The sequence below is a fragment of the Lepidochelys kempii genome, chromosome 1 (assembly GCF_965140265.1).
Source record: "Lepidochelys kempii isolate rLepKem1 chromosome 1, rLepKem1.hap2, whole genome shotgun sequence".
NCBI classification, from domain to species: domain Eukaryota; kingdom Metazoa; phylum Chordata; order Testudines; family Cheloniidae; genus Lepidochelys; species Lepidochelys kempii.
In genome coordinates this window covers 220,765,325-220,782,030 of record NC_133256.1, presented here as the reverse complement: position 1 = coordinate 220,782,030, position 16,706 = coordinate 220,765,325, and the positions used below count along the sequence as shown (strand labels likewise).

At 46.4% G+C, this 16,706-nt stretch overlaps 1 protein-coding gene across 1 annotated transcript in view; it reads left to right on the top strand.

Annotated features, from left to right (window-relative positions):
- LOC140907689 (uncharacterized) overlaps positions 1–16,545 on the top strand; it is a 115,588-nt gene extending 99,043 nt beyond the window's left edge. Inside the window, 10 exon segments of the mRNA XM_073334248.1 lie at positions 3,120–3,280; positions 4,416–4,568; positions 6,794–6,923; positions 7,656–7,730; positions 10,782–10,871; positions 11,390–11,544; positions 12,314–12,475; positions 13,081–13,151; positions 13,603–13,707; positions 14,073–16,545. Coding sequence (XP_073190349.1) covers positions 3,120–3,280; positions 4,416–4,568; positions 6,794–6,923; positions 7,656–7,730; positions 10,782–10,871; positions 11,390–11,544; positions 12,314–12,475; positions 13,081–13,151; positions 13,603–13,707; positions 14,073–14,227 — 1,257 coding nt within the window. The 3' untranslated portion in view covers positions 14,228–16,545.
- The last annotated feature ends 161 nt before the right edge of the window (positions 16,546–16,706 follow it).

Sequence of the window (16,706 nt, the reverse complement as noted above, 5' to 3'; positions counted from 1 at the left end):
AAAAGTTTTTCCTAATATCTAAACTAAACCTCCCCCACTGCAACTTGAGACCATTACTCCTTGTCCTGTCCTCTTCTACCACTGAGAATAGTCTAGAACCATCCTCTCTGGAACCACCTCTCAGGTAGTTGAAAGCAGCTTCTGAAGTCATGTGAAATTCTGAAATCCCCCCTCATTCTTCTCTTCTGCAGACTAAACAATCCCAGTTCCCTCAGCCTCTCCTCATAAGTCATGTGTTCCAGACCCCTAATCATTTTTGTTGCCCTTCGCTGGACTCTCTCCAGTTTATCCACATCCTTCTTGTAGTGTGGGGCCCAAAACTGGACACAGTACACCAGATGAGGCCTCACCAATGTCGAATAGAGGGGAACAATCATGTCCCTCGATCTGCTCGCTATGCCCCTACTTATACATCCCAAAATGCCATTGGCCTTCTTGGCAACAAGGGCACACTGCTGACTCATATCCAGCTTCTCATCCACTGTCACACCTAGGTCCTTTTCTGCAGAACTGCTGCCTAGCTATTCGGTCTCTAGTCTGTAGCTGTGCATTGGGTTCTTCCGTCCTAAGTGCAGGACCCTGCACTTATCCTTATTGAACCTCATCAGATTTCTTTTGGCCCAATCCTCCAATTTGTCTAGGTCCCTCTGTATCCTATCCCTGCCCTCCAGCGTATCTACCACTCCTCCCAGTTTAGTATCATCTGCAAATTTGCTGAGAGTGCAATTCACACCATCCTCCAGATCATTTATGAAGATATTGAACAAAACCGGCCCCAGGACCGACCCCTGGGGCACTCCACTTGACACCGGCTGCCAACTAGACATGGAGCCATTGATCACTACCCGTTGAGCCCGACAATCTAGCCAACTTTCTACCCACCTTATAGTGCATTCATCCAGCCCATACTTCTTTAACTTGCTGACAAGAATACTGTGGGAGACCGTGTCAAAAGCTTTGCTAAAGTCAAGAAACAGTACATCCACTGCTTTCCCTTCATCCACAGAACCAGTAATCTCATCATAGAAGGCGATTAGATTAGTCAGGCATGACCTTCCCTTGGTGAATCCATGCTGGCTGTTCCTGATCACTTTCCTCTCATGCAAGTGCTTCAGGATTGATTCCTTGAGGACCTGCTCCATGATTTTTCTGGGGACTGAGGTGAGGCTGACTGGCCTGTAGTTCCCAGGATCCTCCTTCTTCCCTTTTTTAAAGATTGGCACTACATTAGCCTTTTTCCAGTCATCTGGGACTTCCCCCGTTTGCCATGAGTTTTCAAAGATAATGGCCAATGGCTCTGCAATCACAGCCACCAATTCCTTTAGCACTCTCGGATGCAACTCGTCCGGTCCCATGGACTTGTGCACGTCCAGCTTTTCTAAATAGTCCCTAACCACCTTTTTCTCCACAGAGGGCTGGCCATCTACTCCCCATGTTGTGATGCCCAGCGCAGCAGTCTGGGAGCTGTCCTTGTTCGTGAAGACAGAGGCAAAAAAAGCATTGAGCACATTAGCTTTTTCCACATCCTCTGTCACTAGGTTGCCTCCCTCATTCAGTAAGGGGCCCACACTTTCCTTGGCTTTCTTCTTGTTGCCAACATACCTGAAGAAATCCTTCTTGTTACTCTTGACATCTCTTGCTAGCTGCAGCTCCAGGTGCGATTTGGCCCTCCTGATTTCATTCCTACATGCCCGAGCAATATTTTTATACTCTTCCCTGGTCATATGTCCAACCTTCCACTTCTTGTGAGTTTCTTTTTTATGTTTAAAATCCGCTAGGATTTCACCGTTAAGCCAAGTGGTCGCCTGCCATATTTACTATTCTTTCGACTCATCGGGATGGTTTGTCCCTGTAACCTCAACAGGGATTCCTTGAAATACAGCCAGCTCTCCTGGACTCCTTTCCCCTTCATGTTAGTCCCCCAGGGGATCCTACCCATCCGTTCCCTGAGGGAGTCGAAGTCTGCTTTCCTGAAGTCCAGGGTCCGTATCCTGCTGCTTACCTTTCTTCCCTGTGTCAGGATCCTGAACTCAACCAACTCATGGTCACTGCCTCCCAGATTCCCGTCCACTTTTGCTTCCCCCACATAAGCCTGGAAGGGACCTCCTGGGTCTAGTCCCCTGCTACTAAAATAGACCAAGAGTGGAAGAAGCTGGAGGACCCTAAGAAACTACATTAATCACGGGCCAGACTAGAATTCCTCTGAAAAAGAATGCAAGGATCAAAAGTTGGCCATTGTGTGTAAAAGAGACTATGAGGGAACTGGAGGACACTGGGCAGGCAGATTCAGAGAAATGGGATGGGAAAGACAAGGGGAATCAAGAGGAATTGAAGGGAAAGCAGTGGGACAAGAGGATCCAGGGAAGGAGGAGAAAATGAGGACTTGGGGGAAATTTGAGGACCCTGATGGAGGAATAAGAGGTAGAACTGTGGAGATCAGACAACTCATGAGAAAGGGCAATCTGGGGGTGTGCTAAATAAAGAAAAGTCCAGGAAGGATGAATCTCTGGAGAAAGAATAGGACACAGGGGTGTTGTGATTATTTCTGTTTAAAAAAAAAGCAAAAAATAGACACTACAATTTCAAGTCAAAGTTGATGAATAGCTTCAAATTGCACCACAGAAAGAATAGATATGGGGTTCTCAAACTGAGGGTTGTGACCTCTCAGAGGGGTCATGAGATTATTGCATGGAGGGTTGCCAGCTGTCAGCCTCCACCACCAACCCCCATTTCACCTCCAGCATTTATAATAGTGTTAAATATATATAAAAAAAGTGTTTTTAAATTTATGGGGGGGGTCACACTCAGAGGTTTGCTGTGTGAAAGGAGTCACCAATACAGAAGTCTAAAAACCACTGGAATAGACTGATGTCCCATCTATCTCTGCCAGCCTGCCTAGCCCCAGGCCTCTCACCATCATTAAAGCACCATCTCTTTATACTGCCTGGTTAGAGAGAGCTTGGCTTTTTTCCCCATTAGGAATCAGCAACTACACACTACCTACACTGGAAGCCAGGAAAGTTACTGACCTTTGCCCCGTCATTGTCCTTCAGTGCCACCTCGTTTACATCCCTCACAGACATGTCCGCTATGCTGACACTGTGTCCCTTCCTCTACAGGCCAAGTTTGAGTTGATCATGTCAGAGGCCTCATACTTGCGCAGTTTAAATGTGGCAGTGGATCACTTCCAGCGCTCATCAGAACTCCAGGCACTCCTCAGCAATCAGGAGCGCCAGTGGCTTTTCTCCCGTCTGCAGGAAGTGCGTGATGTCAGTGCCAGGTGAGTCCTGGTCCTTCACTTCAGAGACCACCAGCATCTGTGAAGTGCAGATACAGCCCAATGATGGAAAACAAAGATCAAACCTGTCAATAGCCCTCTCACCCCTACTCCACATATCCATTCAATCCTGGGACACACATCCCTTCCTCAGAAGGACATCTACCCTACCCTGGAACGAACCTCTTTCCTTCTTTGGGTGAGAGAGTGAGTCAGGTAGTAGTGTTCATTCAGTGTGGTGCATTTAGAAATTGTGGTGCAAAGACTCTAAAACGCCACCAACCAGACTACAGGCCCCACCAAACCTGGCCTGAACCAAAGGAGAATTACCAGGAAGGAGACTTCAGCCCAAATCTAGCACCACGCAGACATAACCCATCATCCACCTGACCCAATTTAAGAAAACTAGAACCAGCATCTGGCAGATCCCAACCTGGCTAAATCCAGCACCAGCCGTAAGGCTGAACCAGAACCAGTGCCACCACACGCCAGACATTTTGGTTGATGTACATTCTGTATCTCAGAACCTTTATTTCTCTCCTGTAAGGCTTGACTGATTGCATGTCCTTTGGTTCTCTGCCACTTTTTCCATTTCCACTACAGGGCTAGGTTGTTTTTGTTTTGTTTTGTTTTTGTCTCAGATCCTTATGAATGTGCCTTAAGCAGCAGTAAACAGGACTTCACAGTAGCTGAAATCCCTTTTGACTTAATGAAGATGTATTTGGGTATTCCTCAGCTCTCTTTCACACTGAAAACCAAACCACCACCACCACCCAGACCTCTGCTGTCCCCCAAAAGTGGAGAGGAACCTTGTGATTAGTGTGTGGGCCTTACACATAGCACAGCAAGCGAAGGAGACTGGTGACTGACAGAGACAAAAGGACCTTTTCACTTTGCTTGTACTCTCCCAGTCTGTCTGTATCCATCTGCTGTCTCTTGTCTTATAGTCAGAGTTTTAGCTCCTTGAGGTAGGCACCATCTTTTTGTTCTGTGTTTGTACAACACTGAGCACCGTGGGGTCCTGACCTATGACTGTGGTTCCTCGGTGCTATGGTAATGTAAATAATAAATAACACTAACCACAGCACATTAGTAACAGTGTTTCTCTCCTTTCATGGCGACATATGGGGCATTACAGTTTCCTCTTCGACCTGGAGGAAAAGTTTGAGGAGAACATGTTCACCTTCAACGTGTGTGATGTGGCTCTGAGACATGCTCCTGAATTCCGCAAGGTGTATCTGCCCTACGTGACAAATCAGACCTACCAGGACCAGATTTTCCAGAGGCTCCTGTAAGAACTCTGCTTTGTTCCCACCGCACCCCCTGTTGTCCTTGCTGCACCTCATAAGTGCCCTTTATTAGCCAGGATAGAGCTGAGCGGTTGCAGGCTGTCCCCAGGTAGTCATGCCCCGTCCACAAGTGTGGGTGTATGAGAGCAGTCGGAGGCTTCCTTCAGTGTTACAGAAACCATCCATTGGGAGGGGAGGGCAGGGCTGGGAAGTGCCAGGCTCCTCTGGTTTAACAGCCATGGGAAGGGAAAGACTAATCAGCATCTGATTCTACCAAGTATCAGAACCCCTTGTTGGAGAAGGCAGAAACAAGTAATTGCAGGTTCATGCCACCCCATCCTACTGGAGGATTCAGTTCAACATGGCTGTGGAGGGTAGAGTGGAGCAGCTCATGCCTCCAGTGCCACAACATCCCCTGCAGGAGAGAACAAATCAGAGCTGTAGGTCACTTGGATACCGACCCTTTATGGGGAGGGACCCCAATGTGGAACGAGGATGCCTCAGTAACAACTCTCCCCCTGCTATTTCCATACAAGAACCCAGTCCTCATGGAAACTGCACACACACTGCCTCCCTTCTTCTCCTGGAGAAGGGCCACCCCTTGTACTCCCTCTCACTGCCACCTAATACTGAGGGAGGCTGCCTTGGTACTGATCCCTCCCTTCCGCCCACCAGGAAAGGCTCAATTCCAAACGGAGAGGGCCTCCAGGATGCTACCTGTGCTCTAGGAAAAGGAGGGAGGAAGATCACACAGGCATTGCCTCTGCGCCTAGGAAAGGGCCCTAACCCATTGAGGGGGGAATTGGAATGTAGCTATTCCCCCTATAGGGAGGCATCTCCCTGTTCCAAAGGGCTCTGTCTCACCAGGGAACAGCTTCTCTTGCCCACTGGAAAAGGGAGTGAACAAGGAAGTGGCAAAGTTTGCAGATGATACAAAATTATTCAAGATAGTTAAGTCCAAAGCTGACTGGGAAGAGTTACCCAGGGAGCTCACCAAACTGGGTGACTGGGCAACAAAATGTCACATGAGGTTCAACATTGACAAGTGCAAAGTAATTCACAATGGAAAATATTATCCCAGCTACACATATCTAATGATGGGTTCTAAATTAGCTGTTACCACTCAAGATCGATCTTTGAGTCACCATGGATAGCTCTCTGAAAACTTCAGCTCAGTGTGCAGCAGCAGTCAAAAAGCTAACAATGTTAGGAACTATTAAGAAAGGAATAGAAAACAAGACAATCTCATAATGCCACTATATAAATCTATGGTACACCCACACCTTCAATACTGAGTTCAGTTCTGGTTACCCCATCTCAAAAAGGATAGAGTGGATGTGAAAAAGGTTCAGAAAAGGGCAACAAAGATCATCAAGGGTATGGAACAGCTTCCATACTAGAAGAGACTAAAAAGATTAGGGCCGATCAGCTTAGAAAAGAGAAGCATAAGGGGGATACAATACAAGTCTGTAAAATGAATGGTGTGGGAAAAGTGAACAGAGAAGTGTTATTTACCCTTTCCCACAATATAACAACTAGGGATCAGCTGATGAAATTAATGGTCAACAAATTTAATACAAACAAGAGGAAGTACTTTTCCACACCACACACAGTTAACCTATGCAACTCATTGCCATGGCATATTGTGAGGGCCAAAAGAATAACTGGGTTAAAAAAAAGAATTAGAAAAGTTCATGGAGGATAGGTCCATCAATGGGTATTAGCCAAGATGGTCAGGGATGTAACTCCATGCTTGGGGCAACTTAAACCTCTGACCACCAGAAGCCAGGAGGGGAAGGTGGGGTGGATCATTCCAGCTGGCCTACTCTGTACACACACCCTACAGCTCTTGTATTGGCCACTGTCAGAGACAGGATACCGGGCCTGTTGGACCACTGGTCTGACCCAGCATGGCCATTCATCTGAGGAAGGAAATAGGTCGCTGTGATGCCACCTCAATACTACTTTCTCACTGCCACCCTGCTGAGAGACCCAGTTCCCAAAGGGCCAGCCTGCACACTACCTCTTCCCCAGCAGAAGGGTTCAACCCCATTGAGAGAGAGAGATTGTTTCTCTTGCAGGGAAAGAGCCAGTTCCAAGGTAATGAGGGCTCTGCTGCTTGGTTGAATCAGACTGTGATCCTGCCCCTCCACTCGTGGAAGGCACCACCACTTTGTTATTCCGTACAACGCCTAGATTTCTCTCTCTCTCTCTCTCTCTCTGGCAGGACTGAGAATGCAAGGTTCCAGCAAGTCCTGGAGAGACTGGAAAGTGCCACTGTGTGTCAGCGCCTCTCCCTCAAATCCTTCCTCATTCTCCCCTTCCAACGCATCACCCGACTCAAACTCCTCCTCCAGGTACCAGCGCTGTGGCCACAGGACCCGCAGTCCCCAGCACGTACTCTTAACGCCTCCCTCACTGCACGCTCAGACACAGGTCACTGCACAGGAATCCTGTCCGAGGCTAGACAGGGAAAGAAAGAGGAGCTGAGGGGAACAGGAGAGAAGTTTGCCTGTTCAGTGGCCTGCAGAGTGTGGTTGTGATAATCTTTGGTAGTTTCTCTGACACCGACGCTGGCTAGATTATAAATGCTTAGATGCTACCCTTCTAGAGTTTAGGAGTTTTTAATGCACAGCCAAAGCTTTAAAAATACCTTGACCTGCACTTGGAAGCAAACAGGAGCCAATGTAGTATACAGAGTCCTAATATAGTGTGCTTAATGTGCCCTACTGTTGCACAAATAGAAAGAAGTATTGAACAAATAAGAACCATGTTGTTATTCCTCAGCTGTTTTGTGCCATGACTAGCGTTCATTTCCCCCTACAGAACTTATTGCATGTGATATTTGAGTCTAGTAGTACACTTGCAAAGATAGGAGATGCATGCAGATTCCTGTGCTTGCTGGTTATCCTGATCCTCTCACGCTCCCCTCCTGTCTTGGCCCTCTGCCCATTTCTCCCTTGCTATTGCTCATCCTGTTGTTTCCCTACACCTGGCTCCCCCATATCTACATGCCCCCATGCTCTTTTGTCCTTGGGGTCCATTTTCTCAGCCTCCGTTCTGAGACACTTTTTGCGGTTGTTCTGCAGAATATACTGAAGAGAACCCCGCCCGAGTCGGATGAAGAAGTGCAGGCCACACAGGCTTATGATGCACTGGAGAAGGTAAGGAGCACCAGACCATTCTCCACTAGCAGTGTGATTGCCAAGCTGCCAGTGCTGCTTTCGACAGTGAACCAAACAGCTGCAGGGACTCCCACAGCACGGGACTCCCTTCAGGGACAGACTGAAATGCTCACATGATCTTACTGCTCATGTGCTAATGCCACATGCTCTTGAAGTGTAAGCAGGGAGCCAAGGGCAAGAGCAGGGGCTGATGGGCACTGATAATGTCACACTACTTTCTTTAGTTTTCACTCTAGGCATTCTCTCCCATGTGCTGATTGGCTGTTCATTCCCTTCGTCTTTCATTTACCTCAATGTGTTTAAACAGAAGTCTCCATCACAGTTCAGGGCAACTGCACCTGTATTTCCCCCATGTGGCTCCAGCCAGGGCATCCTGTCTCAGGCTTCCAGCTCCCCAGCCATCAGCTCTCTCAGGTAGAGACCTGCGGCTCTCTCCCTCCTGACCACTTTTTGCCAGCACTGAGTTCTGCAAGTCAGAGTGCCTCAGCAGGCCTGCTTTGCTTTCTCTTCAGAGGCTATAAGCAGCCTAATTGCCTACAGTTACAAGCTACCACACAGCCCTTTCTAAACAAGCACATTTCTTAAGGTGAAAACATTACAGAGAAAACATTAAAAACACTAAAGGAACATACCCGCATGGTAAAAAGCTTACCAGAGATTCCCACCCCCACCCAACTCCAACTGGGTGGATCAGTCTTTCGAACCCCACCAAGGGGTTTTCCTGTGGTTACAAGTTAATAATAGCTGTTAAATTAATGGGGGAGCTTGTTCTGAACGATAAATCCTTCCTTTCTGCAGCTTGGAGCTGTGATCTTCCTATTCCAAGAATAGGTAATCAGCAGACAATGGGTTTCTCCTCACGGCAGAAGGTTGGGTCCAGTGTTGGAAATTTGCATTCACCTCCTCCCAAGTATTTCCTAGAAAACCCACTCCATTTTGTTTGTCCCAAAGGTTCCTTCTTGTCTGGCATAACGTTTAAAGCTTTGAAGCTTATGACACTTCTCAGGGTTTATGGGGGTCACATCTCCCCCCTAGAAAAGTTACATACAATTCTACAATAATCCATAAACTTTGCATCTTTAATGCAACGAACTCCAAAGCTGCATCATTCAATAAGGTTTTTCAAGGATATTGCAGGAAACTACCATATCTATCCCCGCGCACCCATATCATGACACTAACATACCACTTACACAATCATCAATCCGTATGCTGTATCCCTTTCCCCTACCTTTTGTCTATTTAGACTGGAGCTCTCAGGGGCAGGACTGTCTACTATTTTGTGTTGGTACCGTGCCTGGCACAATGGGGTTCCATTCTTGGTTAGTCACGATGCACTACGGTAATACATATGATAAATAGGGCAATCATTTGAGTTCCTTGAGGAATCATGATGTCACACCCTTCATGGCAGGTATGCTCCACCCCTGCAACCACTCAGATCAGTTTTTTACATGGTGTGCACTCCCGCCTATGCAATCCCACCCTTGCTCAAGTCTCATGGAATTGAGTCTCCCACAGCACAGCAGCTAGAACATAGGAATTTGGGACCATTGGGTGTGGGGAAGAATGTCACACACTGAATCCTGCACTTTGCAGCAAAGTGGGTCCTAGATTGTACTTGAGCTAGTCCTGCCCGTTGGAGTGTTGCTCCTTTCTTCTGTAAATCCACGTTGCCATGCACTATTAGCAGCTGCTGGGTTTCAACCACCTTAGACAGCCCTATATTTAAGGCTAAAGAGCATCCTCCTCATGTGGGGATAGTGAACAGATTTAGTGGAGCAGGAGGTGGGTCAGGCCCACGCAAAGGTGAGGTCTGTGGTTAAATATTATCTAATAACCCCCAGCTTCCTGAATGCTTGAGATACTGCCTGTTAGTAAAAAAAAAAAAAAAAAGTACTTGTGGCACCTTAGAGACTAACCAATTTATTTGAGCATAAGCTTTCGTGAGCTACAGCTCACTGCATCAGATGAAGTGAGCGGTAGCTCACAAAAGCTTATGCTCAAATAAATTGGTTAGTCTCTAAGGTGCCACAAGTCCTCCTGCTCTTTTTGCGGATACAGACTAACACGGCTGCTACTCTGAAACCTGCCTGTAGTAAGTATTGCTCCCAAATGACCAGTGACTTGACCCAGTTCCCAACAGGAAACAGTATTTTGACGCATCTATTGCTTCCCAGATATCCTGGTATTATTGTAGCACCTAGGAGCCCTTTGTGCCAGGTGCTGTACAAACACAGGGCAAATAGATAGACTAAGCTATTTGGGGCTGGAACTAAGCATAAGACAGGAGACAACAGATGGGAGCACAAGGAAACAATCGTGGTCAGCATGATAGGCTGTGATCTTAATATACCAGCAGCCTAACCATTGTGGATTTTCTTGTAGGAAATACCAGCAAAGGCGGAATTTGAAGGTGGATAATGAGTTACTTTTGCAAATGTTTACAGGAGCGCCACCAAAATGTTTACAGGAGTGCCTAAAGGTGTTTGTTCGAAAATTTCACAAGTGGACAATGGAGGCTGACAGCCAATCGGAGGAAGGAGTTGACCCTTTGATACTGAATGATAGGTAGTATCATGATGCTAGCTAGGGTGGGGAGAGGCTGTGAAAGGCTTTTAATGTAGAAGACAAGTAGCTTCGGTTGGATGTGATACAGAAGGGAGAGCCAGTACAGCGAGGCAAAGTGAGGAGTGTCATGGTCAAAGCAACAGGCTAGGAGAGTGTTCTTTGCAGCAACATTCTTAATGGCTCTGAGCAAGACAAGGCTGGATTTGTCAAAACCAGACACAAGGAGGTTGCAGTAATCGAGAAATGATGACAGCACTCCTCACTCAGAGCAAAGCTCAAAATCAGGGACTAAACCTCCACAGTGAATAAAACTAACCATTTGGCCAAGAAAACACAGCATCCTCTCTTTGGAAAATAAGGTTCTGGGAGAAAGAATCCTGAGGGTTGTGCCATCTATATCTACTCTATCCACTCCCAGTGGGCAACTCCCAACAACCTTTTCCTCCTTCCTCTCTGCAGCTCATAAAGGACTGCAACGAAAATGTCCAGCGCATGAAGAGTACTGAGGAGTTGATCCACCTAAGCCAAAAGATTGATTTTGAGTGCAAGGTGAGAACCTGCCCCACTCCCGATTTCTACTTCAGCCCTTCTTACTACCCTGACCCAACACCACTAACCTATCACTGCACACTTAATCCGTCGTCTCCCACCGCACCATGTATTTTCCAATACGTGAGGAGCACTGGTGAACTAGTATAGAGCACACAGAAAATAGAGTTGCAGTACAAGGTGAGACGCTCCCCCTGGGTTGTTCAGTAACCTGACCCACTCTTGTACATCAGCCCAGCACCTCACTCCTGTACAAGAAGGGGAGCGAGAGCTGGTTCTGGTGTCATCCCTGGCATAATGCAGGGGAGTAAACAAGAGCTGAATCTACCCAATTCATCTACCTCATCCTGGAGTTGGAAGAAGAGGACTCAGGTCACAACTTGCCCACCTACAACAGGGGAGATGAGAGCAATCTCAAACCTTGTCTTTACCTGGAACCCTGTTTGAAGGCATAACTCTAGCCCTAATGCACCAACTTCTATGGGTATCTAATCATGGCATTCTTCCCTGTCTCACAGATATTCCCACTGGTCTCACAGTCAAGGCGGCTGGTGAAGTGTGGTGAGCTGATGGCGTTGGACAACAACACTCTGAGCCCCAAGTGGAAACTCAACACCCGCCCCATCTATCTGCACCTCTTCAATGACCGCCTGCTCCTGTCCAGGCCCAGGGAGTGAGTGTCCCAGACTGCACCTCTCACTGACCTCTAATCTTGGGTCCAGAAAGGGGTGGGGATGTTGGTGAAGCAGTGTCCCTTCCCCCATCAGATTCCAGCCAGCAGATGGCAACCTTTGTCAGCTAGACTGCTCAGTTTAGCAGTTTCACATCTCATGAACAGCCTGCAAGCTTCATCATGCAGCACCTTCACTTCCAAACTCTTAATTACAGCATTCTTATGTAGTTCTACATACCTTCCTCCCCTTTGCACCCCCCCCACCCCACACACCTTTATGCTTCACAGCATAACTTAATTCAGTCTAGTTTTGTTCAAGGCTAACTCATTTCTCCCCCAATCTGTTTTAGCTTAAGGACTGTATGGATGACCAGAGAACCAGTGGGAATATGGCATGACAAGAACCTGAAATCTGAGTAGTTGAGGAAGGGATTCTTTAGTCCAGACTCTCTCTTTTAAGTTGTAAAATATTTAACCAGCTTCTAACGAACACTTGTGAGAAAAATGGCCTGTGATAGATTCAAACAATCCTGCCCCTTCCATTGAGGGCTAAGAAAAATCCTGTTCCAATTCTCTGGTCTTCCAAGAAGACCTCTAGCAAAAGCAGAGAAGATGAGACTTTATAGGTTTAAGGTGGAACCCCCCCCCTTTTAAGCCTTCTTGACCTATCAAAGCAGCAAGAAAGGGCCCAAACCCCAATGTTTTATCCTGTGTACGTCACTTTTAAAGCTAACACACAGTTTCTCTAATTCCCCCTCTTTCCCTTTAGGGGTGGGCGCTTTGTCGTGTTTGATCATGCTGCATTTTCAGATGTACGTGGGGAGAAGTGTGAGGTGAAGCTGCACGGGACAAACAAAAATGTTTTCCGCCTTTTTCTCCTTAAGAACAACCAGGGGAAAAGAGTGGAATTCCTCTTTCGCACAGAGACACAGTAAGAACCAGAGATTGTTCCCACTGAATCCTAATGCCAATTATACATATGGTTGCAGCTGCCAAAACCCTGTAACCCTCTCAGCTGCCTAAATGCCCACCATCCCCTGCTGCTTCTGAGACCCAGAGGACACTCTCTTACAAGGAAGTTGCAAGCCTCCCACCACGCTTTCCAATTATCCCAATGCGCGGTCATATTGACCCCTTAATCCCATCCACTGAGCCATCTTTCTCCATACTGTCCTGTACCCTTGTCCTGTTCCATACCCTCTTCTCAATTACCCCATTGAACAACTACCCAGGCAGATATCTCAAGTTCCTAACACCATGTCTGGGATATCAAAAATTGGGATACCAAATTGTTTACCATTTACCAAAATGTGGGAAATCATTTTTTCAACCCCTTTCTCTTCCCTCCTTCATTTAGCCTCAGATTCTCACTAATCCTTCACTTCCCCTATTTAGCTTCCTCTTTCACTTCCCCAAGAGGTGGTGGCAGGCACTTCTTTTCTCCAGTCCACCCCTACACAAACACCCTCCCCACCCACCATTCTCCTGGCTGCTCCATTCTTGTCTCACCAGCATCTGTATTTTGGTGTTTTCCAGCAGTGAGAAGCTGCGGTGGATCTCTGCTCTGGTGCCACCACGAGGAGAACCAGATCTCTTAGAAAGCCCTGGTGAGACTGCTCAGGCGCTACAGGGCTGGGTGGGAAGTCTTGCTTAATGGGCAGAGTGGTGTCCCAGTGAGGAGGAAGATACAAGGGTAACACGGATGCAGGAGTGAATCTGAAGAGGAGCATTCACTCTCCCCTTTACTTATTTTACAAATGTCAAACTTGACTCTTATTTTTCTTCCCCTCATCTCCAGATGATGCCCCTCAGTCTCTACCTCCCCCATCCCCTCCACAGCCTCAGACACTCATCACAGGTGTCACCCCTGACATGGGCGCTCTTCCACCTCCCCACTTTTCAGATGCTGGGCCTCACCCTAAATGGGTCTCCCTCACCCCTCAGGTGTTGTGCCCAACCCTCACGTTCTTCCTCCCTTGGGAAGAATGCGTTACCCAACACTTGCAATCCCTCTCACTCCTCCAGCCTGCTCACGCTCTCCACCCCTCTCTCTCTCAGACTCACCTCAAGTTCAGTGCATACGGATGTACAAAGCTCGGGAGAATGACGAGCTGGCTCTGGAGAAAGCAGATATCATCATGGTCATGCAGAACAGCAATGACGGTGAGTGGAACAAGCCGTGATCTTCTTGGAGAAGGGGGGTGAGAACTGAGTTGTATTAGGATGTCTCTTTGATTTCAGGGCCATTAGGCTATATAAAGGATGGAGAGAGAGGCTCTCTTCTCAGAAAGTATCTTGCCCCTGCCTATGGGACTGGAAGAAGATTCTCCCTTGCCTACCTATTATCTGGGGGTCTCAATTAGACCATTAAACAAATAGACCATGTGGCTTGAAGACAGCAAGGGGATCTCTTTTTGGCTGGTGTGTTGCTCTAGCTTGCTCAGTTGGGATGGGGCTTTTTTGAGGTGGGAAAGGGAAATCTCAGTCAGTTTGTCTCATGTTCTCTGTGTCTGCCTCCACCCCTGCAGGTTGGATGGAAGGAGTGAAACTCTCAGATGGAGAGAGAGGCTGGTTTCCCTCAGAGCATGTGGAAATGATCTCCAGCAAACATGCACGCCAGATGAACCTGAAGGAGGAACAGCGTGTGAAGAATGCCAAACAGCAGGTCTTCTGTAAGAAATAGGACTCTCCACCTCCTGTTGCACCCTGTACAGTCTTTCTGGTATGGAGAAACCTGACTTAAGAAACCCTCTCTACACCACATTCTGGAAGAACCAACTCTTCCGAAATAAAAAATGAGCACTTAGTACTGTCAGACAAAGTGCTGCTACTAAAGAAAGCAGGAATTCAGCCAGGAGTAAATATATTCACTTCTACTGCCTCTGTAGTCCTGGTGAGACCAAGGAAGAAAAGAAGCTGCATATATTGCTTGCTTTGTAGTAGTAGGGAGGGAACATATGAGAGCAGAGGACTGGGACTCAGGACTCTTGGAAATCTATGCCTGATTTTGCCACTGACAAGATGTGTGACCTTGGGCAAGTCACTTCAGAACTCTGCCTCAGTTTCCCCATCTGTAAAACGGGAATAATACCTACCTCACGGGATGTTGTGAGGCTAAATTCATTCATATTTGTAAAGCGCTTTGAGTTCCTGAGAAGAAGGGCACTATAGACGTGTAAAGAACTCTGTGGTTAAGGTCAAGGAGAACTTTTCATTTCAACCTCTTCTGAGGGTTCTTTAAGTGGTTTTAATTTCCACATATTTTCCATTTAAGATAATATATAATGGGCCAAATTTTCTGTTGATGTAAGTGGTTACAATTCCATTGACTTCAAAGAAGTTCTGCACTTTTATACCAGCTGAGTTTAAACCAGAGTCTCAGCAAAAGATAAGTTTTAGACAGTATGAGAAAAATCCATTTGAGTTAGGTGAGCATGGGGAAAGAAATTTTTCCCTCTAAAATGTTTTTCAGACCTTTTGGCAAATTTTTTTTAAAAACGATTAGTGATTTTTGGGCACTCAACCTGAGATACCTTGAAGGAGCCTGATTTTCAGGAAGTTCTGGTCACCTGCCTTTGGAAAACAGTGTCCCATAATCTCTAGTAACTTTTGAAACTCTTGACCAAGGTTTTGTTTTACATGTTGGCATATGCTCTGTAATTAAATTTAGTTTTTCTTGAACGGCAGGAAAGTGGAACTGCACGGCGTATGCCTAATCTATTATAGCAGATGTGATGCAACATTTTGCACAATTATAAAACATAAAGGAAATCTATAAACCATAGATATTTTTAAGCAAAACATGTAACTGCAGTTTGTTGTGGTTCCATTTCTGTGCAGTCATCGGGTTTTAAGTGAAGCTTATGTGCAGAATCTGTCCACTGTAGAACATTGCTTCAACTTTAAAATATTTTTCCTTCCGTATTAAACAAAGGAGGGTTTTTGCATGTAATTATGCTAAGACAACATCAAGGATGAGAATTTAAACACACGAAAGTACGAAAGCAACACCTGTAGCCTTCTTGCTTCGAATGTATTTGAAGAATTATTGACCTTTGTATCTCTGGATCTTTGTAATATCCTTTTGATTTCCCATTTATATTGTATGTGGCATAGTTTGTTCCAGCCTATTTATGCCAGTCATTTGAGCTGGATTTTTTTTTTGGGGACCTAATAAACTTATGCACTTCTCCAGTTAGGGTATACAAATTTACCTGTTCTGTTTCAGTTAGTCTATCTTTTCATAGGAACACAAGCTCTGTGCCTGTAACAACTGCCAACATTTGAACACTCCCCTCACCCCCAAAAACTAAAACTATTTTTTTTCCATATACGACTACCCTCCCACACCATTAGCTTTTTTATTCTGCATTGACATCTTTCGTCACTTCCACAGCATCCATGACATCGAACACTATGTGGTGCGATTATACTCGGAAAGAGATGACTGCCCCTGTAACCTCCATACCACATGCATCATCTGTCACCAGTCATCTGTATACCAAGGTGACCTGGGAGGATGACCTCCTGAGAGAGGACACTTCGTATCCACCCCACTGAGGCTGAAGGACAGGATGGTTATGATGTCCTGCTAGCCATGTAAAAGACTGGTCTGCTGACTGCACAGGGCCTCCTTAGAGAGGCCTAAAACTGAGCCTGGGTCCACTTTTAACAGCTGAAAGCAGTGCCCGGAAAGGGGGTAAAGGTGAGTCCTACCTTCAAACCGGAGGTAATGACAGACTAACAAAGGTAATCCTCAGCCACCCACCTGAACTTCTATCATAGTCCCAAATACAAGATTCCAAACTTCATGCCTACATGGTACATATGAAATCCTCTGGGACAAACTCATGGTTGTCACGCGTTCCTGAGTCACCTTTACGGAGTGCATAATCTTTGAAGTCACTCAAGAGAATAAGCCTGCATGAGAACTCTCGAGGCAGTCCGAGATTCAATCGTGCAGCTTGCACGTCACAGCGATTTCAACTTAACTTATGATCCATCTAGTGCAGTACCCTGTCTGATCGTGATTAGTACCAGATACTTCAGAGAAAGATATAAGAAACCCTGCAACAAGAAACTGTGAAACAAATCTCTCCATAGGGACAGTTCTTTTGTTACCTCTAGTAGGTAAAGATTGGCATAAACCTCTAAGCATGAGG